Source organism: Phyllostomus hastatus, unplaced genomic scaffold, assembly GCF_019186645.2.
Source record: "Phyllostomus hastatus isolate PE091 unplaced genomic scaffold, TTU_PhHast_1.1 phas_contig_17, whole genome shotgun sequence".
NCBI lineage: Eukaryota > Metazoa > Chordata > Mammalia > Chiroptera > Phyllostomidae > Phyllostomus > Phyllostomus hastatus.
In genome coordinates, this window is record NW_025333664.1 from 26,265,215 (window position 1) to 26,290,906 (window position 25,692).

The 25,692-nt window shown below is 40.3% G+C and overlaps 1 protein-coding gene across 1 annotated transcript in view; it reads right to left on the bottom strand.

Annotated features, from left to right (window-relative positions):
* Window positions 1-404: 404 nt before the first annotated feature.
* The window catches only part of FERMT1 (FERM domain containing kindlin 1), a 39,630-nt gene continuing 14,342 nt past the window's right edge, over window positions 405-25,692 (bottom strand). Inside the window, exons 7-15 of the mRNA XM_045833058.1 lie at window positions 19,149-19,256; window positions 18,619-18,750; window positions 16,656-16,705; window positions 9,308-9,432; window positions 8,452-8,558; window positions 7,107-7,328; window positions 5,066-5,190; window positions 4,238-4,379; window positions 405-2,859 (exon numbers count right to left, since the gene is read on the bottom strand). Coding sequence (XP_045689014.1) covers window positions 2,686-2,859; window positions 4,238-4,379; window positions 5,066-5,190; window positions 7,107-7,328; window positions 8,452-8,558; window positions 9,308-9,432; window positions 16,656-16,705; window positions 18,619-18,750; window positions 19,149-19,256 — 1,185 coding nt within the window. The 3' untranslated portion in view covers window positions 405-2,685. The remainder of the gene's footprint in view (window positions 2,860-4,237; window positions 4,380-5,065; window positions 5,191-7,106; window positions 7,329-8,451; window positions 8,559-9,307; window positions 9,433-16,655; window positions 16,706-18,618; window positions 18,751-19,148; window positions 19,257-25,692) is intronic.

Below are 25,692 nucleotides of genomic sequence, written 5' to 3' on the forward strand. Positions count from 1 at the left end.
CTCGTCCTGCCCCCTATGGGTTGGTGTGAGAATTGCATTAAAGGGTACATCACCGCCCATATGGACCATCTGGTAACAAATCAGAGAAATGCCCTTGATGTTTGGCCATTAAATCAGAGACCCACTGATGCTCCTCTGCCTCTGGACGTTTCCTTGCTCTCTGGTACTTTTTTCAAAAGGCAGACCTGGAACAGAAGAGCTCACAACACGTCAGGAAATCTAGTGGAGGTCAATGAGAAAGGAGTTGAAACCAACAGGTTCGAAGTCAGTCTCAGTGGGGAGAAGCGCAAATCTCAGAACTGTGAGGAAAATTGCCCGTTAAACCTGCAAGTCGCATCCTTTTCCATGACAGAGAAAAATGTTCACCTTGTGAGAGACAGCAGCCTGGAGAGAACACACTGGACTTATTTAAGTCCATATAAACCATTTAATTTAGAAGTCATATAAAAATAACAAAAAAGGCAGATTTCCCAACCTAGTGTAGATAAGAAAGCAAATGGGACTGAAAGGCACTTTAATTTAAAACTTCATCATTAGTCCAATGACCTTTTGCACCCTAAGTAAAAAAATGTCCTTGTGTTGCCCTTTGGAATAGCAGCAGCATTTAAGATTTCTGTTTCACACTTGTTTATTCCTCTGGGATGTGATCGTGTGGACACAGGAGAAATGTTCCCGGAAAGTTTGGTTAAACCCGGTCGGCTCCTTTGAGCGTTTTCATAGAAATGTCAGACAACCCTGAAATGCCAAGGAAGAGGGTTGCGCTGAAGGTTGGCTCTGGTAAGTTACGCAGAGCTGTACTTGACAGCAGACAGGTGAAATGTCACAACAGGGAGCATTATTTTAATGTAGGGCCCAACATAACCTTACAGACCTGAGTAGGTTCTAAGATAATAGAGCCCAGGAGTCTAGAGAAATGACCAACACCAAGTTTAACACACTATGCTCTTCACTAGTTTCTATATAAAACATTTCGAAAGAAATTCTTTGACATGGATCAGATTTTCCAAGTGCCTAAGCCACCTCTGAGCTTTAAAGGTAGACATCAGAAGTTCAGCTGCAGCCAGGGGAGTGTTCATTAACACTGACCTCTAAGGAAAGGCCAAAAGAGAGATTTCCAGGGACAGTTTCTGACTCAGGGTTCCGGCGTCCCTATGCAAGGCTGCCTCATTGTGGCTCCAGGAATTCTGGAGATCTCTCTTCTCAAAGGGCTTTTTCGGGAAATAAAGCAACAGCTAGCTGATATTTCCTGGTATCTGAGCTCTGGACAGGCCCCTTGAAGTCTGCATCTTGGAGAACTTCAAAATGGAAATGCAGCCTCTGCATTACCCTGGCAACCCAAGTCCTTTGTGTGACAAAAGAACATTATAACAAAGTAATAAAATACTGTCTGATATTTCCCACTACTGTTGGTATTGCTTTATACTTCCTCAAAGCCCTACTCCTCCCAGTGCTGACAAACCAAAACAGAATATGACATCTGAGGCAGCTGTTCATTGGCCCATGCTCATGTCTTAGAGAAGAGGCAGAGAGAAAAGAAGTGTATGATCAGCTTTCAACTTATGGAAGCCAAGGCCTATAATGGGTAAGGCCAGAAGTCACCTAAACAGACACCAAATCTAGGAAAACACTGAGCAGTGATAAGAGCAAGGCTGCCCTGCCCCACACCAGCCAAAGGCCATGTAGATGGAAAGCCATCAGCCCTTTAACAAGGTGGGCTTTGGGAGTGGGCCCAGCCTGTGTCCCGCCCTGCTCCTCCTGACCAGTGGGATGGGACTTCATCAGAAGCATGGAAGCATGGATGTGGATAGGTGGTTTTATGAACAGAGAGAACTGGGCCTTTCTTCTTGAGCCCTGACTCTGGGTAGAAGCAGTGGAGACATGGGGCTGAGATGAGGAACAAGTTCCCTGTACCTGTGTCACTCATGCCATCAAGAAGGACATGAAGGTGGTTAAGAGATCCCCAGAATGCAGAGGGACTTGTGGGGGGCAGCAAAAACCTGAGAGGACCAGTGTCCAAACCAGACTGAGCCAGTGGTTCCCTTGGTAGAAGTCACTATGGACATGTCACTGATGACATTGGGGGCCATTGCTTTGATCCCTTGTCACAAACTGGCATCAGGAAATCCCACCTCTCCTCACCCCAACGCCAGACCTTGACCTTCAGGGGAAATGTGTGGATTCCCTCTGCCATGTTCACAACATGGGAGCTAAAAGCAGTTCTGTTAAGGAATGACCTATTTCTTTTTATACCTGAGTTCAAGGAATAAGATTTGTGCTTGCCACATGTGCTTTTAAAGTTTCTGTTTTCTATGATGACTGGGCAATGGAGCAGATAAGCATGGGAGCAACTTTTAGCCATAGGCTTGCAGATTCTGTAAGTCACAGAACTGAAGGCACATGCTGGGCCTTAGAGTAACCTCAGAGTACTATCCTTTCTCCTGCCCTCCCAGTTTACGGAAAAGGCAACTGAGGCTCCTTCCACTGCAGGTAGCACAAGGCAAAGTAACCGAAGGGGTGAGCCAGGCAGTGTGTTTGACACAAGGCAAGGCTCTGGGTGACTGGTGGTGAATATATGTTGTCTGTCAGTCTGGAATCTACACCTTGTGTGAGCCACGGGTCCCACTGTCCCAGGAGGGCCACCCTTGGCTTGCCCCCTGTGTACAGGCCCAGGAGGCCCACTTCACTTCATTCCTGACCGCCTGTCAGCTTGTGGAACAGGTCCTCATCGAGTGTTTCATTCTGGTCCTTGGAGCGGGTGGACAAGAAAATGTAGCCACCGATGTATTCGTGCACAACCTTGCAATCTGCACTCAGGCAGGTGAATGCAATGGAGACGTTCTGGTCAAACTCGATCGCCACCTGGAAGGGAAGACACAGGTGAACCTCTGACTGGGAAAGATGAGAAGGAAGTTGCTTTGCTGGAGGACTGCTGAGGTGGCTGACAGATGGATTTCCCTTCAAAACCCACAAAAAACCACTATATCCACTAACTGCTTATAGAAAACATGTCTTTGCTCTCCGTGCCCTCGTGTGGCATCAACTTGGCTGCGAACCTGGGAAAGCTCCCAACACACACAGACTTTCTGCCCGTCTGTTGTGTAGAAGTAGAACTTTCTAAGCACTCCGTGTGTCAAAGAGTAGGTACTTTACAGACTTTTTAATAGAGTACAAAAGACCTGCCTGAAATTTCCTCTAGCCGCTGGCTCTCAGGCCCTCCCAGCTGGAAGTCATAAACTCTAAGCAGAAACAGAGACATTAAGCACTCTCAACCCTGGCTGCCCACTGCACTCAAATCACCTGAGGAACCAGCCACTGTCCCCAGACATTCCACTTTAATTGGTCTTGGGAGTGGCCTGAGCAGCAGTAATTTAAAACTCCCCCGGCGATCCTTGTATGTAATGACTTTAGAACCACTCCCTCGGAAGTCATCTAGTCTCAGACCTTCATTCCACAAATGAGCACCCAGATGGTTAACAGCTCTACTGACAGAAATCCGCTGACACTCCTTTAAAAGAGTGTGAGTCTCTTACTGTGCCGCGACGTTGATGGTTTTCTGCTGGAAAACTGAGGCAAGGAGGGACTCTATATCTTAGCAGGATACTAAGGTGCTCTGACTTCACCTAGAATTTCCCATGATGTAGCCTGGGCCTGAACTAAGCTCCCTGGGTGCCAATGCCCGGGCACTGAGAGTTCAAGGATTCCCAGGCTCAAGAGGCAAAGCTTTTCTCAGCCACCCCGTGTGCCTCGCTTGCTTCTCCAGCAGTTTTTCCCTTTTGGGCAACCCCCCCCCCGCCCCCATCCCACCACCAATGCTCTCCAGGTGGGCAGAGGAACATCTGGGTCCCAACCAGGCAGACCTTTTGCAGCCAGTCAGAAGAGGCCTTTCTTTGGATTTATTCCAGGTGACAGCTGCATCTCATGCAATTTCTGCCAAGTAATTATCAGCCTAAATCTTATATAATCCTATGCTGAGTTGAAGGAAATTAATCAAACTGCTTAGCAATTTTGGCATCTGTATGGAGATGAGGCCAATCAGTGGGGTTAACTGATACCACTTTTGGCCTGTACCTGTTAGGAAACCACCCAGAATCGTCTGTGATGATTCTAGCAAACAAGTGCCACATGCTTGTGGCTTCTGAATTCTAAATATAAAAATGGCTTTTTAAATCAGAATAATCTGCAATTTTGAGGGCATGCACAGGCTCACCACCAAGTATAGGCTGAACTTTCACTTTACCTGGCGGATTTCCCAGTTTACATTCCACTGTTTCATATTGGTGAATCTCCATGTGGTGATTGGAATCCCAGTGGTTGCATCGATTCTAATCAACCTATTATACGAAACTCCCAGAATGTCATCTTTCTTGATTCCTTTAAATCTGAAACAAAAAATTAATTAAAAGAAGCATCTGCTTCCTGTAATGTGTTTACTCACATACAAGTTCTTAAAGATAAATCATACCAACATTTCTAAGTCATTTACAAAGAGTGGACAATGAGGGATTAACTTTCTATAGAAGGGCACTTTTATTGTGATACAGAGGACATGAAGAGTGGAGAGAATTAAGGCTGTTTTGAAGATATTCTTTAAGTGAAATCGACATTAGGGGACAGCAAAATAAGAGGGGAGGGTCAAATTAATTAATTCAAAATTAGCACCAACTGTGTATGCCAGGCACCCTTCTGAACACTGATTACTATGGACAGAAAATTCTTGACTTTACAGAGCTTATAGTCTAGTTGGGGGGGGCAATTTGACATGAAAGGAGGTCAGATTTCATCAAATCAACAGGCGATTTCTCTCCCTGGTTTCGCAAATGTTGCAATCCCAAAAGGACCACACCTCCTTTCCCACTTTCAGCTAGGATTCATGGGTGTTGGCACTTTGGACCGTGGTATGGAAAATCTTTATGAGCAGCCAAAAGTTTTGGGCCATTTGTGAAAGGGCAGTATTCAAAAATAAAAAGAGTTCTACCTTCTAGACCAAGTGAGAATAAACTGGGTTCTGAGAAAGCCACTTAAAAGTGAAGGGAAAGTGAGAGAGGCAAGTGAACATTGTAATTACCTGACAAGGTAATAGGTAAGGCCGAATTCAGGTAGAGACTGCCACGCCTGAATGAATCGCAGCTTGGCTTCAACCAGGGACATCTGGGCTACGTTCTGGTGGGCCTCCATAATCCGGGCTGCCAGCTGAACAGAAACAAGAGACATCAAACCCTCCTGGCATGCACTGACAGCTCTATAATCATCCCATTGGAGCTGCAGATCCCTATGAGGAAAATGAATGCAAAGCCCAATGGCAGCTCTACCTGGACAACTCATTCTCATTCATGTCCCTCCCCTCGCCCCTCCCTCACCCCAACACACACACACACACACTCTCTCTCTCTCTCTCTCTCTCTCTCTCTCTCTCTCTCTCTCTCTCTCTCTCTCATCACCAGGGAGAACCAGAAACAAGACCAACCAACACAAAAGCTTCTAAGGTCATGCAGATGGAGTTTTGGGTCCCTCTTTCTGGGGCAGTGGTGTGTCCATGGGCAATGGGTCTACCTGAATCAGTTTATCTGTTTAACGTTTAACCCATGCTTATGGAAGCATAATCTGAAATTTTAATTTGTAGGGCGTTGGGAGCCGTCCAACAGCTGACCTTTGACACAGTGGGGTCAGGCGAGACGCGTCTGCACAGCAGAAGCAGCTGTGGCCGGGTCTCCTGTCTATCTCTTCCCATATGCCTGTCCCTATTAGCATCAGGTGGTGAGATTTTTGGACACCTGTGCTTTATGACAAAAAACCTTGCACGATGCCTCTGATTCTGCGTGAAATGACTTGCTGGCCACTAACTAGAAGCCCCTAATAACCCTAATGCTGTCCACTCCCGCCACCTGGAAAGTTAAGGATAGATTTAAACTATGGGCAGACTAGCTGCCAGAACGCTGGAGGAGGCCGTTGCTAGGAATGTCTAGGGAGTCACCATTCAAAAGCTTAAGATTTATTAGAACCACTGCCTTTCCCATGCCCTGGGCAGGAGCGGTTATTGATGAGACCAGGTAGATAAAAAACAAAGGAGTTTTAATTAAAATATAATAATCTCAGTACATGGAAACATAACATAGTCCCCCTAGATATGTAGTTAATCATTTATCTAATTCAGATAATCTAATTTCTATAAACAATAACTAATTTTTAAATCACTCCTTGTACCCCTCTGATTTAGACCAATCTATAGAAACTTAGTAGATATTTAATTATAATCAGCATTGAAAGTTTGTGCTTGTATAGCTTCATTGGCTATCTGATTAATGACCCTTTTGGTCAAAATAACCTTTGTTTAATATGGTTGATCCGTGGGACTTCCTGTACTTTTTGGTTATTTCTTTGTTTAACATGATTGATTTGTAAAACCTTCTGTGTTTTTAAAAATTATTTCTGTGGTAGTCATTTTTGTTTTAATAATCACACTATGCATTGAATGTTGTATAACCTCCCCTATAAAAATAAAGATTGATTTTCTCGGTGAGTCAGTCAGGTCTAGAGAGCCTGGTTGTCCTCTGGCATCACATCTGGTGTCTGTCTCGTTTTGCCTGAGCCGTTCCTCCTTTGGGGACCCTGAGACCTGCCGAGACTGGACCCCGGCAGTAGGGATTAAATCACTTTATTTTTAATTAAATTACACCAGGACATACTGCTATGTTCAGTTAGCAGTACTGTTACCTCTAATATAATTAACAATAATTTCCTACTATCCTCTAATTTTCAGTCTATAGTCAAGTTTGCCCATCAACTGATTTTCATTCTTCATTTATTTTAATGCCTCGTTTTATTTCAGAAAACACAGAATCAGAGCCCTGGCTGGCGTAGCTCAGTGGATTGAGCGTGGGCTGCGAACCAAAGTGTCGCAGGTTCGATTCCCAGTCAGGGCACGTGCCTGGGTTGCAGGCCACAGCTCCCAGCAACCGCACATTGATGTTTCTCTCTCTCTATCTTTCTTTCTCTCTTCCCTCTCTAAGAAATAAATAAATAAAATCTTAAAAAAAAAACAGTGACTTAAAAAAAAAAGAAAACACAGAATCCGCTGCAAACAATCACCCCAACAAGATTAGCAGTACCTGCTTAGACTTGTGTTTCTTTGCACACCGAGGTGACACAAAACATTCCGGGTTCATGTCCATGTTTTCGAGACTGGAAGCCACTGGAGATGTCGAGTTCCAGTTTTTCATCCTCAGGAAAGAAAGGATGTTGAGGACCTCTGGCTGGTAGGAGCTATCTGCCATGGTTTTACCCTTTGATGCCAAGATGCAGGCAGCCATCCACTGGGCATATTGATTCTCCTGCAGCAAACACAGGAGGGATGAGATGCAAGTTCAAGTGCAAAGCCATCCTTTTGGGAACAGCAGGATTTGGGCTTTCATCTTCATAATACAAAGTTGTCACCTTCCAAGCACCGTAAGATTAAAGTGACATATGTTCTGAGTGGCTATTCATCATCTAATTTAACCCTCAACAATGACTTTTGATTCCTGTGTTGAGTTTCTAGATGATAGAGGGCTATAGAATAGCAATGTCAGTCTTGATAAATTCCATGAATTGAAAGACATGTGCCATGGATCATAGACAGCTGAAAACCTCAAATACCAGGCAGCCTTCCTTGATACATATTTCCATTTTCAGATCACATCTGATCTCTGTGAGTTCCCATGTTATTTGTGTCCTGGCCTATCAAGACTAATCCCAGAGTAGGAATCAGGGCCATTGATAAGATCTGAACCAGAGAGTGGTGCCGTCTACCTTTAATGTCTGTTTTTTTTTTTTTTTTAACTTTAGGGAGCAAACAGGAATGGTCTCAGAGCTGAAGGGATGCAGCTGAGGAGTATAATTCTTCACAGCAATGGTAGGTGTGGTACACTGAATTACTGGCCTAAGTCTCAACACCCTCTGCCATGTAATTTTATAGCTCCTCCCACCAGAGCCAGAGTATAATTCCCACCTCTTGATTTTTTGGCCCAGCCATGAGGCTTGCTTTGGCCAATGGAATATGAGTGGAAATGACAGTGTACCAATTGCAAGCCTAAGTGTTAGGAGGTGTCAGATGTTTTCAGTTGTCTTCTTGCATTCCTGCTGTCGCTGTGAGAAGGGCCTCCCCAGGCACCCAGAATAAATACAATGAGCCTGACCTGCTGTGAAGAGCTAGGCTTAACCAGACCTACAGCTCGAAGCAGATCTGCCAAGCTGATGCCAGCTTGAATCACCCACCCAGCCTACTTGTAGATATTCCAGAAATGAGTGTTCATGGGTCATTGTTATACGTGGTTACACGTCATTGTGATTTTGTGGTTGTTACAATGCAACAGCTGACTGATGCAACACTGTTCTCATTTGAGAAAACACCTCAGGTGGTTTGTCCTTAGGTTTAGTAAAGGTGAGGTGAATGAACATTTGTATGGTTTTACTCACATGGTCACATTTCAGATACACTTCATTCATACCATCAGCAACAGGGATTAGTAGCTTGATTCCAAATTTTCTTCCTGCTACATTCACATCTGGCACAACTTCACAGCCTGAATAATAAAAGGCAGGGTCACAATTGAGTTCTGAAGAAGGTGTTATATAATTATCAGGTGTGCATCCAAAATAAAGACTTTGAACATAAGCCCCTCAGATTTGGTTCTCTTCTGAAAAATGGAGGAGCAAGTTGATAACATTAATTAAAGGATAACTAAGACTTACAAACAATTAACATGGATAGAGGAAAATATTTTCTTTTATGATTTTCTTAAATATATCAATTGAATTCATTTTAAAGTTTGATTTGGCTACCCTAACCTATAGGAATGCTTATGAATATGAACTTTAAAAAATAAATTACAGCAGAGAAAATTCTCTGCCACAATGATAAGGGAATTGAGTATAACTGGTTATAAAATATTTCAACTAATAGAATAAGCAGTACACTCACAGTCACTTTCAGAAATTAGAATAGGCATTAAAGCGACACTGAATGAAACATAACTGTCCTGGAATTCAGAAAGCCTTTCAGGATCCTACGATGTATTATACTTATGATGCCAATTCACCCCCACTTCATAGACTTGCACACCCTGGGAAAGAAGAAACAGCAGAATAGAAATAACCATGTTTACTAAACTATGCCCCAGGCCCGTGTGCCAAGGGAACGGGAGCTGCAGGCCGGCCGCCATTGTGAGCACGGTGCCACACTGGAAGGCAAGCTCGCTTCAGCAACAGCGATCTTGGCTTCCATTGCTTGCTGGCTCATGAGAAGCCACAGCAAGATGTAGAACCCTCTTACCTCTAAGATTTAATTTTTCTATTGGTTCTCCTTGTTCAAGTTGCTTATTTTTAAAGTAGGCTATGGACGTGTCTTTAAAGACGAACCAGTATTGTTTTAAAGTTTTTAATAATAGCTTCTTGGGCCTGCAAATGAAATATGGGAAGCATTTAAACAACCATCCAGAAATGTAGGGAAGAAACATCACAAACTTCAAGCAGATCAAAACACTCTTTCAAACAACACATGCTTTATTTTTAAAAACAATTTTCAAATTGCCAACTCACTTCTAGAAACTTAGAAGTGGGGTTTTGCTATGAGATGTAGAAGTTAATGCAAAAGCTCAAGAGGAAGACCACCTGGGGCTACACTCAGGCTCTGCTACCATCTACACGTGTGACCCCGGAAAAGGCACTTCATCTGCCGGGGCCACGTGCACTGTCTCTGTGTGAAGGGAAGAGTAATAGCCTCTCACTCACCGGGCTTTTGCGAGGAGGGAGAGAGGTAATCTCTGAAAGGTGCTTATCACAGCACCTGGGACAACGGAAGTGCTAAATAAGTAGTCAATTAATAATTATTAATATTAGTAATAGCAATAATAATTATTATTACATGTAAGAAACATCCACAAATCCATGACATCTGAAATTTCCACCTGCTCTTTAGATCTGAAAAAGCTGTCCATGTGGACAGCACAGCCTCCAAGTTATCAGACATGAAAGTCAGCAACCTTTTCTGTGGTTTCTCTTGACCCTTGTGAGAAACCAGCAGAGAATTCCCAGTGAGCCATGGAAAGCACAAAAACCTAAAGCTAATATATATAGGCTCTATTATTATTAAAATATTTTTGGGGAAGATCTCTAACAGCGATATTGTTTGGGACCAAAAAACCTTGTTCTCTGGGCCATACAAGGGTGATAGTGCCCACCGCAGGACTCAGCTGAGTCACTGAAATAGAAAGTGTGAGACCTAGGGTGTGAAAAGGGGGAACAGATGGGCATAGAAAAGATACTATGAATTGTATGTGATTCAGTAGAACAACTCTGGCCTTGGGGGTGAATCAGGGGACCTCATGGCAGAGGACTAGATTTCTACATTCAAGAACGGGAGATAGAGAGGAAGCTTGGTGTTAATACCACTCATATATAAGTTTGGGCAAGCCTTTTAACACATCAGTACTTATCTTTCCTTTGTTAAAAAAAATGTATCCTTAACACAAAGATAAGGGAGAAGATGTTCACTAAAAGACATTGTGTAACAGGAGCATGTTACCTAAAAATTATAAAACAAAATTGAAAGATATCATATAAATGAACATTTCTAGGATTTAGAAAACCACTGCATTAAAATGTTGAGAGTTGTAGTTAATGTAATTCTAAAGAATATATTTAAAAGATTATTGTCTAAGAATCAGATTCCCCAACATTAACAGTTTTTTCAGAATAAAATCTAAAGACTCAGCCTATCACCAAAAGTAGTAAGGTCTCAGGTTAGTCCCAGGCATCTAAATATTTCTATGCAGAATGAAGAATGACACCCTGCTTCTCCAGGATGGAGAGGGGAAGGGAGGGAGACAAACATCACTGTGTGGTTGCCTTTCACATGCCTCCTACTGGGGACCTGGCCAGCAACCCAGGCATGTGTTCTGACTGGGAATCAAACCTGCGGGGCTCAATCCACTGAATCACACCAGCCAGGGTGTGCTTCTCTATTTTAATTGGACTGTGAAAATATCAGTAGATCTCAAATTTTCTCTACTACCTCCTGCAGTTTGGTTCATCTTCTAGGCTGTTTCCACATATCCCCAAAGCTAACAGTTGCTGCTCCATTGCAAATTCCAGAGGGTGGGGCAGGCTGGGTAGGGGAAGGAGGAGTAGAGAAGGTGGCTGGGTGTGGAATGATGTACATAAGAATGAGACAGTCTCTTGGTTTCATGAGGGTAATGCACAAAACAAATAAATACAATAAAATATGATAAGTCATATAATGAGGGTATGGAGAGTTATAGAGGGACTCAGCATTTAACCATAAAATGAAGGATGAATAAGAATTTGATTGGAAAAGGGAAAAGAAATTTCAGAAGGTGGCAGCTGCACATTCAAAATGTGGGGGTGAGTGAGAGCCAGGCACCTTGTTGGTGAGTTAGGTTGAACATTTCTTAAACACCAACCTCATGCTGGGCATTGCACTGAGCAATGGAAATGAGAGATGGTAGTCTCTGTGGCTACAGGCTTCCCATGTATGGGGGATAATGCAGACAAGAACAGCAAGGTGGGCGGAGGCCAGGCTGGGACTTTGAATGTCCTGCTAAGGAGCTGGACTTTATTTTGTAGAATGGTTCTTAAACCCTGATGCTCATCAGAATTAGAAGGAAGCTTGTCAGAGGCTCTAATCCCCAAAATGCAGATTCGTAGGTCCAGGTTAGGGCCCTGACTCTGCATTTTAAATAAGCTTTCCTAAGGTGATTCCCCAGAGTTTGAGAAACACTAATTTGGGATTGGTAATCTCCAAACTAAAACTGGGCCCACTCCGCCCTGGCTGGTGTGGCTCAGTGGATCGAGTGCCGGCCTGTGAACCAAAAGGTCACTGGTTTGACTCCAAGTCAGGGCACATGCCTGGGCTGCAGGCCAGTTCCTCCACTGGCGGGCATGCGAGAAGCAACCACATGTTGATGTTTCTCTCCATCTCTTTCTCCTTCCCTTCTATTCTCTAAAAATAAATAAATAAAATCTTAAACAAGAACAAACCAAAAACTGGGTGCACTCATCATTAAAATATGTCAAGTACCTATCCCTTAACATAGTGATTTTCATTCAACCTTTTCATCTCATGGCACAAATAAACTAATTACCAAAATTCTGCAGCACACCAAAAAAAACATACACACACACACACACACACATACATATACATGTGTGTGTGTTTTCTGATCTGACAAAAGAATAGGTATAGTTTTGGCTCATTCACATTGGACGGCTATTGCTGTGTTGGCTGATATTATTTTTTTATTTGGCAACCTAAGGGAATAGAAATCAGTGCCTCTGACTAAATAGTCAGGTATTGAATGTTTTAAAAATTCTTCTGGAACACTGGTTGAAAATCGCTGCCTTAATGTATTTACAATTGTTTACTTGTGATATTTTGTATACAGAAATGGGCAAATGTAGGCTTATAGTTGTAATACAAATAAGTGCCTATATTAATAAATCATAATACAAGAACAAACTGTTTCATGGTCTCACAACTATAAACCTACTTTGCCTACCCCTGTATCTATAACATACCATAATAAATTACATACATTATAAAACCTACACATGTAAATTAAAAATGAATAGATATAAAAAGTTCAGTTAGTTTTAAGAAGGAAGGTTATTATTTAGGTACATAAATCTCAGTTGGGGAAGTACACTGCAACTGTGCTAAATCCTATCATTCATATTTTTTAAAAAAGATTTTATTTATTTATTTTTAGAGAGGGGGAAGGGAGAAAAACAGGGAGAGAAACATCAATGTGTGCTTGTCTCTCGTGCACCCCCTAGTGGGGACCTGGTCTCCAACCCAGGCATGTGCCCTGACTAGGAATCGAACCGGCGACCCTTTTGTTTACAGGCTCATGCTCAGTCCACTGAGCCACACCACCCAGGGCCCATCACTCATATTTTAATGACACCTACCTACCCGTGAAGGTTTCTGTTGAAACAAAGCCACTGATTTCCATCTTCTCTAATGTTAATCACTTATGCGTAGTAGTCAGAATGTTTTCAGTAAGTGTATTTAATACATACTATAACTCTCAATTTGGATGACATTTAACACAGAAAAATTCTGCCTGCAAATTTTAAAGGTGTCCAGGTAATACTGTTTTCATAGTCAATGTCATTATTGGTGACAGGGTGACAATGAAGACATTTCCCAATAACTGTTTTCAAAATGTGCTCTTTAAGATTGAGTGTGTTCATTATCTTGAAAGCATCTGGACGCTTATTGCTCATGGCCAGTGGTCATCACAAAGGTCACAGATTTGGAAAACATTTTTCAAAAAAACAAAAGTGTGTAACTTGACCTCAGTTACTTTTCTATCTGATAACCAGTGAGCCTTGATGTGGGATGGAAAGATTTTTATGGTCATGCTCCAGGTAGCCATGAATTGTTAAATACTGTAAAGATTGTAAGAGTCTTGTACTTATAACATGAATTTCACCGATAATCTCCTGCAGCCCAATGTGTTAAGTCTGAATGGAATTTCCCGGCTATCATCACTTTCCCACTTATCTACAGGAGCTTGACCAATGACGCAATGAGTGAATTTTATGTGTGGCCTTCTCTATAACCCTGCTGTGGGGTCATTTCATGTATTTCAAAGCAGTTTCTCCAATGGTGGTCACACCTTCCAGTTGGGCATAAATCATTGTTGTTGTTTTTTTATTAAATATGTAACTTTATATTTAGGGTGTTTGTAAAAAGTAGAATCTTGAAGAACTGGTTGGGCAGAAACTTCTAGATTGACTGTTATCTTCTCATAGCACTTTCAAGATATTCCCCCCCCCCAACCAAGTCTGCTGTCCACCCAACTGTTTTTCTTTGTAGAAAATTTGTCTTTTGTTTCTGATTTTAAAGAATTTCTCTTATCAGTGGTTGGCTGTATCAAGATGTACATTAAAAAAAAGACAAAAAGAGGAACTATAATTTTTTAATGTAAGGATTTTTGTCTTTAATAATTATATAAAATTCTCAAGTGTTCTTTTTTATTTTAAATGCCTGATTCTCCCTGAAATTTTCTCCTGGGACTTGCAGTTGAACCTTCTCATTCTGTTTACATCACACTTCCCATTTCTACTGCCTGAGTTCTCTCTTCAGCTGTTTTTAAACTTGATGTTAATGTAGCTATTCAATTTTAAATCTCTGTGACTATGTTTTTTTATTTCCAGAATTTTTATATGGTTCCTTTTCAATATTGCCTGTTCTCTTTCATTATAATACTTCACATTTAATCTACTTAATGATTTTAAACATACTCATTTTATAGTTTCTTTAAATGGTGACATTATCTAAATTTTTGGAACCGCTAATCCTTTCGTTGGGTCTGTTTTTCCTTTACGGTGGTTCATTAATTCAGATGGTTAGTAATTTTTATTGGACACAGCTTATTTTTTTTTTAAAGGGGGTTGTTGTTTTCTGTAGAAGGCTTGTGCATGCCAGATTGTGGATACTCCCCTCCACGGATTTTTAAAGTTACATTTGCTAGGGCTTCATAGATTCTGTGGTCTTAATCCAGTTTCTAGTTTATTTTTTCAGGATTTTTTAAATCATATAATATTTAAATTTAGATCTACATCTGTATGAGGCAAAGACTTTAGCTCTGAGTTCTCCAGAGAGACTTTTCGTTTCCCCACACAGAACCCCAGGCTAGCGTGAACTTCCTTACTGATTCCTCTGGCTGATGGGTAGTTTTTCTACTCCCTTTAAATAGAGAAGGCAACTTTTGCAAATTTCCACCTTTAGGCAGGGCCTTCAGGCCCGGCTCACTGCCTTACACTAAGCACACCCCACCTTAAACCTTCATCTTTGATCTCTGAACGGGGATAAAAATCACAACCCCAAGCCATGAGAATCTATGTCCGTGGCCCAACTCCCTCCGTGCAGCTGAGGCTTCATTTGTAGAACTAGGTTCCCATCTTATTTCCCCGCACGTTGGGATTTTTCAATCTCACTTCAAGATCAACTTTATTTACAACTCTTTTATTTTTATTTTATCCAGCATTCATATGTATTTATGGTTAACATTGGGATTTGTATTAGATCAGAGGGCATGTTGCTGAAATTTGAAGTCCACTATGTATGTGGTGGATTCAATTGATTTAGTTTAGGAAAGAAGGAGGTTCCGTGTTTAAAGAAACCAACAACATTGAACATCAAAGGGTTAGTTCAGCCCTTTTCTACTGATAAGGAAAGGAGGTCCAGGGGAATGAAGGGCCTATTCAAGGTCACACACTCACTAGGAACAGAGCCCCATTCTCCACTCTGCTTCCTCCCTTCCCTTTTCTTCTTTGCTTCCTCCCTCTTTCCTTTCCTCCTTCACTTCTTTCTTCCATGAACTATATTATATTAAATTCAGCATTTTGAGACTTTGATAGACAAAGTGCCCGCTGGTCAAGTGAGAATGATTTTGTGAGTCTGAACATATCAGTCCCACTAAAGTGATGTGGATGTGGGGCTTTACTCCAGGATATCTTCTTCTTCATCTAAAACATCTATGGGAAGGACACTCGCTATTTGGTTTATAAAGAGCTGGAATTGCTCTAGGCAGAGAATAGGGCAACCTAATTTCTTTGTAGTGTAATTACTGAAAATTTATGTAGATGTATTTGTGGATTCAAACTGTTACTGTTTTTCTGTAGTTCTGACTTTACCCGTATGTATGGTTGCAACTCTTAATGCCACAGAGGTTGAATTAATGACCCTCTTGTTTGAGACCACATCCTAAGATCACATTTGAAAAGGAGAACAAACCTGTAGAAACTCAGTGACAAACATTGTTACCTGTGGATTCCTGTTTCTCATTTATACCTGATTGATTGTCCATTCTTTCTAAGTCTTTCTTTGCATCATGCATTATCAAAAGCAACTTGTTTCTTTTTAAGCCAACTGACACAGTGACTTGTCAGTTTGTTAGGAAAAGTCAACAAATCATAAAGTAACGTAAGTAACTGATAGAACTTCAAAGGGTCCTTATTGCTTTCATCCTAACATGCTTTGGCACCATCACAAACGTGGCAGTCCTTTTTCCTATGAAATAAAAAATTCTCTGCTTTTTTTTTCAACAGTTTCAGGTCGACCTGAGGTGTTTGGGGAGTTGATCAGAAATACTTTAATAGGCAAAGGTAGATAACGAAGGCTATCTCTCTACAAGCCTAGGATCCAAGTGCTAGTGACAACTGATTTGCAGAGTGTGAAAGAACCCCAAAATACTGTCTGGTGCAGCGGTTCCTCCTTGCTGACATTGGCCGCCATTACGCCACCACATGATGGGTGTGTTCTGTGAGCCAGGCACCATGCTCAATGCTTCATACGTGTTATTTTACTTAATTTTCTCAGCAAACCCAGGAGGAGGTATATCCCTATTTTATAGACCAGGAAACTACGGCTCGGAGACGTGAGGGCAATGCCCACCGTCACTGCGATGAGCTGTGGAGCTAGGATTTGGTCCATTGTCTGTCTGGTGCCAAAGCTCATGCTCTTACGTGTGAGCCATGAATCTGCTTAATGGATGGTCTAAAAGAAAAAAAAAAAAAAACGAAAACTCCTGGACTCTTTACCTCTAAGGCTTTATTAACAGTAATACCTTCCCCTTTTAAGGGTGACTTACCTAAATAATTTGAGATTATCTGCAAGTTTAGGGATATCAGTAATGTCCTCCTAAGGAAAAACAGATAACATTTCATAAGCTGTGGTGCTGAACTAGTGGTCTATACCTGAACTAACACTGTAGCTGCTATTACATAGCTACCACATGTAGCTATTTAAATTTGATTGAATTACAGTTAAATTACAGTGAAAAACTCAGTTTCAGTGGCCACATACCCAGTAGTTGCCTCGGGTGGGAAATGGGGTGGGGAAGAACTGGGAGGGGGACAGGGTACAGGGGCACAAGCAGGGGCTTCTGTGGCAGCCAGCAAAGTTCTGTTTCTTGATTTGGGTGGTGAGTTGGCTGATAATTTAATACTAATTTGTTAGGTTGTACATTAAAAAATTTTTGTTGTATTTTTTCCATGACGATTTATCCCCTTTATATGCTCTTCTACCTCCACCCACCCCCACCCCCCATAATCACTACACTGCTGCCCATGTCCATGAGTCCTTTATCCTTTTGTTTTTGTTCGGCTCATTCCTCTGCCCCTTAAACCCCCATGCCACCCCCAGCTGTCAGCCTGCTCTTTCCAAGTCTGTCTCTGTTTTGTGTGTTAGTTCAGTTTGTTCATTAAATTCCACATATGAGTAAAATAATTTTTGTTCTTTTTTTTACTTTTCTGTACATGTCATATATCATACAAATAAGAAAAAGGTTAAAATTTTGACCAAGCACTCACTATACTACCATTCAAGTTAAACATTTGAGTTAGGAACAACTACTTTTATGTACAAACAAAATTATTTTACAACTTGTACACCAGAGTGAGTAACTCTAGGTGCACCTAGTTTACTGATTAAACTCTCACAAGGTATCTGGTACAAAGTTCATTCTACAGTGTAGGCCGGTGCTTATTTTCAAACTGAAAAGCCTATTGTTTGACATCACAAACGCTTGGCATAAAAATATTAAGGGCAGGAGGAGGGAGATTTTCATCTGTTCCGAGAAGGAACAGTTTCCTGCTGTGTGTGTTTGCTGGTGGAATAAAGGACACTAATTCCACGGGGCAGGTGTTGCCTACAAACGTGAGAAAGGGCTCTGAGTATCTACAGAACCTTGGCATTTAGTTTTCTTCAGGTGCTTGTTTTTGCATGGTACCAATTTCATTTTTTAAGGAATTTAATCATAAGTGAACACATATTAAATACATAAGAATACAATGACTCATTCTTATCTCTTACTTTTTAAAAAGTCTAATTACAATGGATCCACCTCTCTGAATCAATGTGATTAAACTACTCCCATGATTAAAGAAATTAAACAAAAGAGTGGCACCCAACAAATGAATCAAATAGGAGGGACCTTTCAATTATAAAGTGGACATTCAGCCACCTTTCATGGATAAAGAGCAAAAGATGACAAAACCATATTATTTCTTTATGTTTTACTGGGGGCGGGGAGGAGGTGTTTATTTCCTGAAGTGGAAAGGGTTCAGGAGATTTGTATGGTATTCTAGAGAAAGGCCCTCACTTCTGTCAACCTTTGCAAGGGAAAGGTGTGACTAGGTGAATGTATAATAAGGCTTTTTTTTTTTTTACCTGTAAAGTGTTTTTTTCTATTCCCACAGCTACCCCATACAATCAATAGACTGGGGGTTCTTTCTAGACTTAAGTCACTGGTTCCATGTTCCACGTGGTGAAATGGAGCTCACAGCAGTGTTTCTCCTATGCCAGCTCATCCCAAAGAAGACACAGGAATCAAAAGCATTGTCGTAAGTACTAATGAAAATATCTTATAGTCCCTTACAGAGCTGACCTGAGAAAAGCTAGTCAGTTCTGGCTACGTTTAAGCTTGTCAGAAGATGAGCCTGTTTTTTTTTCAAATTCAGACAAAATATTCTCATATTTCTAATAAAAAAGTTTCACCTACATTTGCCAGCCAGAACAAAGCCACAATTCAGAGTAATCAAAAAAGTACATACCAAAGTGTTGTCCGCTTTTCCACCTTCAAGGGTCACTTCCAAATTAGAAAGTGCTGCTTCTACTTCATCGACCTCAGACTCATTTGCAAGATCCTGTATGTCAGCCGACAATGACAGTTTGCTAATGTGATACTACAAAGAAAACAGGTTTTAGAAATGTTATAAGCACAAATGAACTCATTAGCCAGTTCTTTTTGGGGGGTAGCTCCCCTATGAAACCAAACACCTCTTCCATGGGGATCTCCCTCCTATGCAGAGAAACTGACATTTGAATCTGAATCATTCTGAGGTTTACAATTAGTCGTGTTCTACCTTGGTTCTTTTCCATCACTCTTTGAGTTTGTACTGGGGAAGAGATAGGAATTGCAAGACTAATGCTTTACATACATGTTATGAGGAGCATTTAAAAATTTAATTTATCCCCCTTATTTTCAGTGCTTTCTTCAAAAGAAAAAAATGGTATAATAAAACTTAAGCAGAACAAACTTGCTTTGTCTCCTTCTAGAAAAAAGGCACTGAAGTTCCCACACCTGTAGTGCTGCAAAGATCAACATTTCTTCCTCTGTGCAGTCAATTTCTTCCAAGACAATGGCCCACCTGGCCTGTTCATAGAGTTGGTTTATTCGGACAGCATCGTACTAGAGAAAAAAAAATAGGAATGTGTGTCAGAGTATAAGGGGCATATTTATATTCCCCAATACAAAATTCTGGAATGACTGAGGCCATTCCTTAACCAGATGCAATGAACTTCAGGTAACTAAAAGGAACAACCCTCTAGCTTTCCACTGCCCCAGCTCTTTTTATTTCTGTATTTAGAACTTTTCCAAAATATTTCCCAGGCTTTCTTTTAGGGGCCAGACTAACTGATCTTAGATCCCATTATTTTCCCTCTCTGTTATCACATTCCTGTTGGTATGAAAACAGATAGTAAGAATTGTTTATGTGTTAAGTAACATAAAGGAGAAGGGATTCCCCAAGATGATCTGCAAACTCAGTGCAATTCTAATCAGAAGCTGATAGGGATTTTAAAAAAAAACTTTATACAATCAAATTCTTAAGTTAAGCTGGAAGAAACAATGTTCAAATATCACTAAGAACATTTAAAAGAAACAATATTTGGAAGACACCTGTCCTCCCAGACTTTAAAATATATTATAAAGCTGTAGTAATTAAAATGGTGTGGTACTGGTATAGCAATAGACAAAATGTCAAACACAATATCTAGAAACAGACCTATATACATATATAAATTTAATATAATATAAAAAAGGAATTTTATATCAGTAGGGAAAGAAAGAATTTAACACTGTAGTGTTAAAAGTGCCTGGCCACTTGGAAAACAAAAACCCAAAATCAAAAAACAATCTCTCACCATCCAGAAATATTAATCACAGATAGAGTAAAGAATCTAAAGACACAAAACCACAATGAGATACCACTGCACACCCACTAGGATGGCTCTAATCTAAAGGACAGATAGTAACAAATGTTACTGAGGATGTAGAAAAATTGGAACCCTTATTCATTGTTGGTGGAAATATAAAATGCTGCAGCCTCTGTGGGAAACAGTTTGGCAGTTCCTCAAAAAGTTAAACATAGAATATGATCCAACAATTCCATTTGTAAGAATATACTGAAAAAAAGTAAAAAGAGGGAGTCAGACAGATAATTGTACACCAATGTTCACTGCAGCATTATTCACAATAACCAAAAGGTAGAAACAACCCAATGCCCATAAATGGGTGAATGAATAAACAAAATGCAGTATATACATACAACAGGATGTTATCCAGCCTTAAGAAGGAATGAAATTCTCATACATGTTACAACATATAAGACATTATGCTAAGTGAAATAAGCCAGACACAAAAGAGCAAATATTGTATCATTCCACTTATACGAAGTACCTAGAATAGGCTAAGTCACAGAGACAGGAAGTAGAACAGAGTTGTAAGGGGCTGGAGGAGGGGGTTAATGCAGTTACTGTTTAATGGGTACAGAGTTCCTGTGTAGGATGATGAAAATGTTCTGTAAGTGGACAGTGGTGTGATAGTTGCATAACATTGTGAATGTACTTAATGCCACTGAATTGTGAACCTAAAACTGGTTAAAATGGCCAATGTTATGTATGTTTTTACTGCCACTTAAAAAAGTCAAAGAACCACTCCCCCAAACTTGTACATGAATGTTCATAGCAGCATTATTCACAATAGCCCCAATGTCCATCAAAACAATCCAAGTGTCCATGAACTGATGAATAAACAAAATATGGTATATACATACAATGGGATATTATTTTATGATAAAAAGAAATGAAATACTGACACATGGTAATACATGGATGGATCTTGAAAATATTATGTTAAGTGAAAGAAACTGGTCACAAAGTACCACAAATTGAATAATTCCATTCATACGAAATGCCCAGGATCGGCAAATCTATGAAGACTGATGGTTGCCTAGGGCTGGGAGGGTTAGAGGGAATGGGGAGTGACTCCTAATGGATAATGAATTTTTTGTTAGGATGATGAAAATGTTTTGTAACTAGATAGTGGTGACAGTTTCTCAGCTTTGCAAATATACTAAAAACCATTCACTTGCATGTAGTAAATGGGTGAAATGTACGGAATATGAATTATATCTCAAAAAATTTATAAGAAGTCTAAACTTAACAATGAAAACTATTAGAAGGAAACATAAAGGGAACATACTTTTGTAATCTTTGAATGAGGAAGCTTTTCTAAGCAAGCCAGGGAGTGTAGAAGTTATGATGCATAAGACTGACTTGACAATAGAAAATTAAACATTTTTAATGGTGAAAATACCCTAAAGGAGATAATGCTTTTATAAGGTCAGACAGAGTCTGGAAGAAAATATTTACAAAAAATAGAAAAGATAATATCCAGGACATACAAAGTGCTCCTATGAGTCAATATGAGAAATACAAGTAATTCAATAAAAAATGGAGTCAATATATAAATAAGCAATTCATAGAAGAAACCAAATGGCCATATAAACATTGGAAAACATGCTCACCCTCACCAATATCAGAGAATTCAAATTAAAAAAAAAGATGACAAGAGTTTCTATTTCCTATCAGGTTCACCCGAAGTTGTCAGGATCCATCAGGTCCGGCATTGGAGAGGATGGGGTGCGATTGGCCCCTTCACCTATGAGGCCAGTAGGAAGGCAGTTTAGGGGTATCTTCTAATGTCTTTTGCCCTTTGATGAGCACATCTATGGTTCCTATTCTAAAGAAAGGCATGCACTCATCAAAGACACTGGCGTACAAAGGTTCACCACAGTTTTTGAGAGAGGAAAAGTTGCAAGGAACCCAGGGCCCTGGTTTAACCTTTCTTTTCATTATTTTGTAGTGGTTTAAAAAAGTGAGTCAGACATATATACGCTGACATGGAAAGGTGGCCATGATATATTCTGAAGTAAAAAGAAGCCAGCTACAGAGCAAAGACATAATCCCATTTATGGAGGGGAAAAAGATCCTGAAAATCTGTTTAAAAAGTTTTAAAACTATATTTAAAAAAGTCTGCAAGTATTGTTAGCCATCAAGCTGTTAACTGTGGCTGCCTCTTGGGAGAAAGTTCACGGTAAGGGACTGTTTTCCATTTTAACTCTAAAGAATTCCTTTTTATGTTTGATTTAAAACTTTTCAAAAATATTGTGATAAAATTTCCCATAACTGTTTTTACGTATACAGTTCAGTGGCATTCCACAGAATTTTTCATCTCGCAAAAATGAAACTCTGTACCTGTTGAACAGTGACTCCCATGTCTGGTTTTCTTTCCTTTTTTTTTTTTTTTTGACCCTGAGTACACATTTTATGATATCCTTTAAAAAATTAAAATGTTAAAGAAAACATGGAAAAGGAATAGAAAGATAAGAGTACCTAAACAGATTTATCACAGGTTGATTAGCATTCATTTTTCCTTTTGCATGAACCTCATGCACACTAAGGAAAAAGGTGATAGGGAACGTGAAAGTCCACAGTCAGCCCGAATCAGCAGAGCGTGGCTATCGGGTAATCGGGAAATGGGACCCTCTAGACAGGCATGCTTCTTTCCGGACAGGGAGACTATGCAGATCCAGGGGGTGGGACTCAGCAGGCTGGGATAAGAAGAATCTTAAGAATGTCTGTCCTGGTTTTGTGAAGTTTGCCAGGTGTCATCGAACACCTTAGGAGTTAGCCCCAGAATCCTCTCCAAATAAATCAAAACGCAACACATGTGAGAACAATCACAGTAGCATTCTTCATAATAGCCCCAAACTGGAAACAAGCCAACATCCCCCAACTGGTTCACCCTTAAAGAAAACGTGGTCCCTCCACACAACGGAACGCCACTCAGCAGCAAAAAGGAATGCACCGCTGACACACACAACACAGATAAATCTAAAACAACATAATGCCAAGTAAAAGAATCCCGAAAAAGATCTCACACCACATGATTCCATCTGTATGAAATTTCTGGAAAAGACAAAACTTGTACAGAAAGCAGACCAGTTGCAGGTAGGGCTGTGGCTGGGGGCAGGGACTGACCACAAATGGGCGTGAGGAAAGGTTTCTGGCTGATGCAAGCGATTTAAAACTGGATTGTGATGATGGCTGCACAACTACATAAGTCTACTAAAAATCATTGTATTACGCACTTGCAGTGGGTGAGTTTATCATGTAAATTAGACTGTGACCAAAAGATATGACAACTGAAAAAAACAGACACACAGTGCACACCAAAAAACCACCATGCAACCATTCTCTGCCAGCCTCCAAAATCAGGCCACTCCTTTAATTCACAGTTCAAAGGCAAAGATCTAAATAGCAAGTGCAGCTGCTGAAATGTGAACTGGGCCAACAAACTGTCCTATCTGTTTGTTCTGCCGAACTGTCTGCCTATTTCTCTACTTGTCTGTATATCCATCCATCCACCCACCCACCCATTTATCCATCCCTCCCTCTCCAGCAATCAGACACAGTGCTACAATTGTAATGCTGTAGAAGTTTTAGTGAGAGTAATAAGTTAAATCACCAAATAAGGCTTTTATCTCAAATACAGTCACCAACAATTTAAAAATAAAAGCTTCCACACCTGAACATGCTTAACTCCACCCACCCCCAGCCAAATAAAACAATTCTTTGGAAGACTATTGCTTAAACAAAAGTTACCTACATTTATTTGCACACTGTCATTAGGAGAAGAATAGAACCTACTACAAATGTCAGAGCTGCATTCAGGATGCGCCCTGGCCCTCAGTGAGGAGCACTGCATTTCTCTGTTGCATCTGGCAGAGCTCTGGGTTTCCTCTTAGGAGGCTTGTCCACATTGCCACGGAGGCTCTGGGACATCACAGAGTCCTGGGTCTTTCACAGGTCAGTCATCAACAGGCATCCTGATAGGTTTTTATCTCTCTGAGAACTCTTCAGAGGTTTCAGTGACTTAGAAGCAAACTGCTCTCTTGGTGAAGACTGGCTGCTCCCGCCCTCTCCTTGGCCCGAGCCTTCCTTCTCCTGGCTCATTGAAAACGGAAAACCCCAGGCTAGAAGTGCATGGCCCCTGCCACCTCCTGAGCCCCTGTTTCTCCCCATCACCCCTCCCACCAACCAAAGATGCAAACTAATAACAAGGCCCACCTCCCAAAGTGTTCATGCTCTCAAGGGCTACTATTTAGATCTAATCACTTAAGACTCTCCATTAGCTGGGTAGCACTTTCAGTGTCCTCCAGGCCTCTTCTTAAAACTGATGTGCCTTTTCCTTGGCGAACATTTGAAAAATACTATGAACTACTGGAGTTATAAATTTTTAATTCACATTTTGAATGCATTTAAATGGGGCAAAAGAGTATATAATGAAGGAATTTATTTTGAATGAATTCTAAGGGTACAAAAGGTTAGTCTTTCTCCCTTCTTTGTTCCATATGAATAGTAGTTTCTTTCTGGACTCCTTTGTACCTTGCTGTCTTTTATTCAATAATGTACCCTGAATATGTTCCACACAAAAGAAGGCTGGTTCATTCTTCTTAACAACACCGCTGTATGGATGTACCATAATGTATGTAACTAGTTCCTCATTGATGGATGTTTAGGTGGTTTCCAATATTTTCCTAAAGCCAGCAATATAGTAATAGCTGTTCTTGTGTACAGAGATATCAATTCCCATGTATGAGTGTAACAGTGCTATAAATACCAAGGGGTGAATTTGCTGGGCCAAAGCTATGTAGAATTGTAATTCTGAACTGTAGATATCGCTAAATTGCCTTCCATAGAAGCTAGATTAATTTGTACTTTGACCTGTAAGCAGTATATGAGACAGCCTGTTTTCTCAGTCTTGCTAAGATGGTGTATGAAACTTTTTGATATTTGCTAATATAAGGCTATTGTATTCTTCTTCTAATAGGAAAATTTCCTATTCTTCTAATAGGAAAGAAGCTATTATAGTTTTTTTCCTATTAACTCTTTCCAAAGGATGTGTTCACATCTTTTGCTCATTAGCCTACTGGATTGTTGGTCTTTTTATTATTGATATGTAGGAGTTCTTTATATATTAGCAGAAATTAGCTTTCTGTTTATAGTCTGTGTTGCAAAGATTGTTTTCTTTGTTTATAATTTTTTGCCAGGCATAAAATTTTCATTTTGAAAAGTATTTTGGTTACCATAGTTCAATATAACTGTTTCATTTTGTAACCCTATGCACTTTAGTTCATTAAATTGAAAACCTTATTCTAACATCTAGCAGGTTTGGGTTCTCAGACACTAGATTAGTTTCTGACACACAGCAGTTGCTCAATAAACAAACAAACAGGAGTACAAGTTAAAATAGATACTATAAAGCCAAATTACTTAGCAATTAGACAGTTCTTGAGTATGTTTTACTTATGGATTATCTAGTTTCAGAAAAAAAAGATGTAAGGCATTTATCAGAATACATAGTCATGCTGTAATAACTATGTATGGTCCCAGGTGGGTTCTAGACTTATCGGGGGAAACACTCAATAAATTATGTAAATGTCTAACCACTATGTGGTACAACTGAAACTAATGTAAAATAATATTGAATGTTAACTATA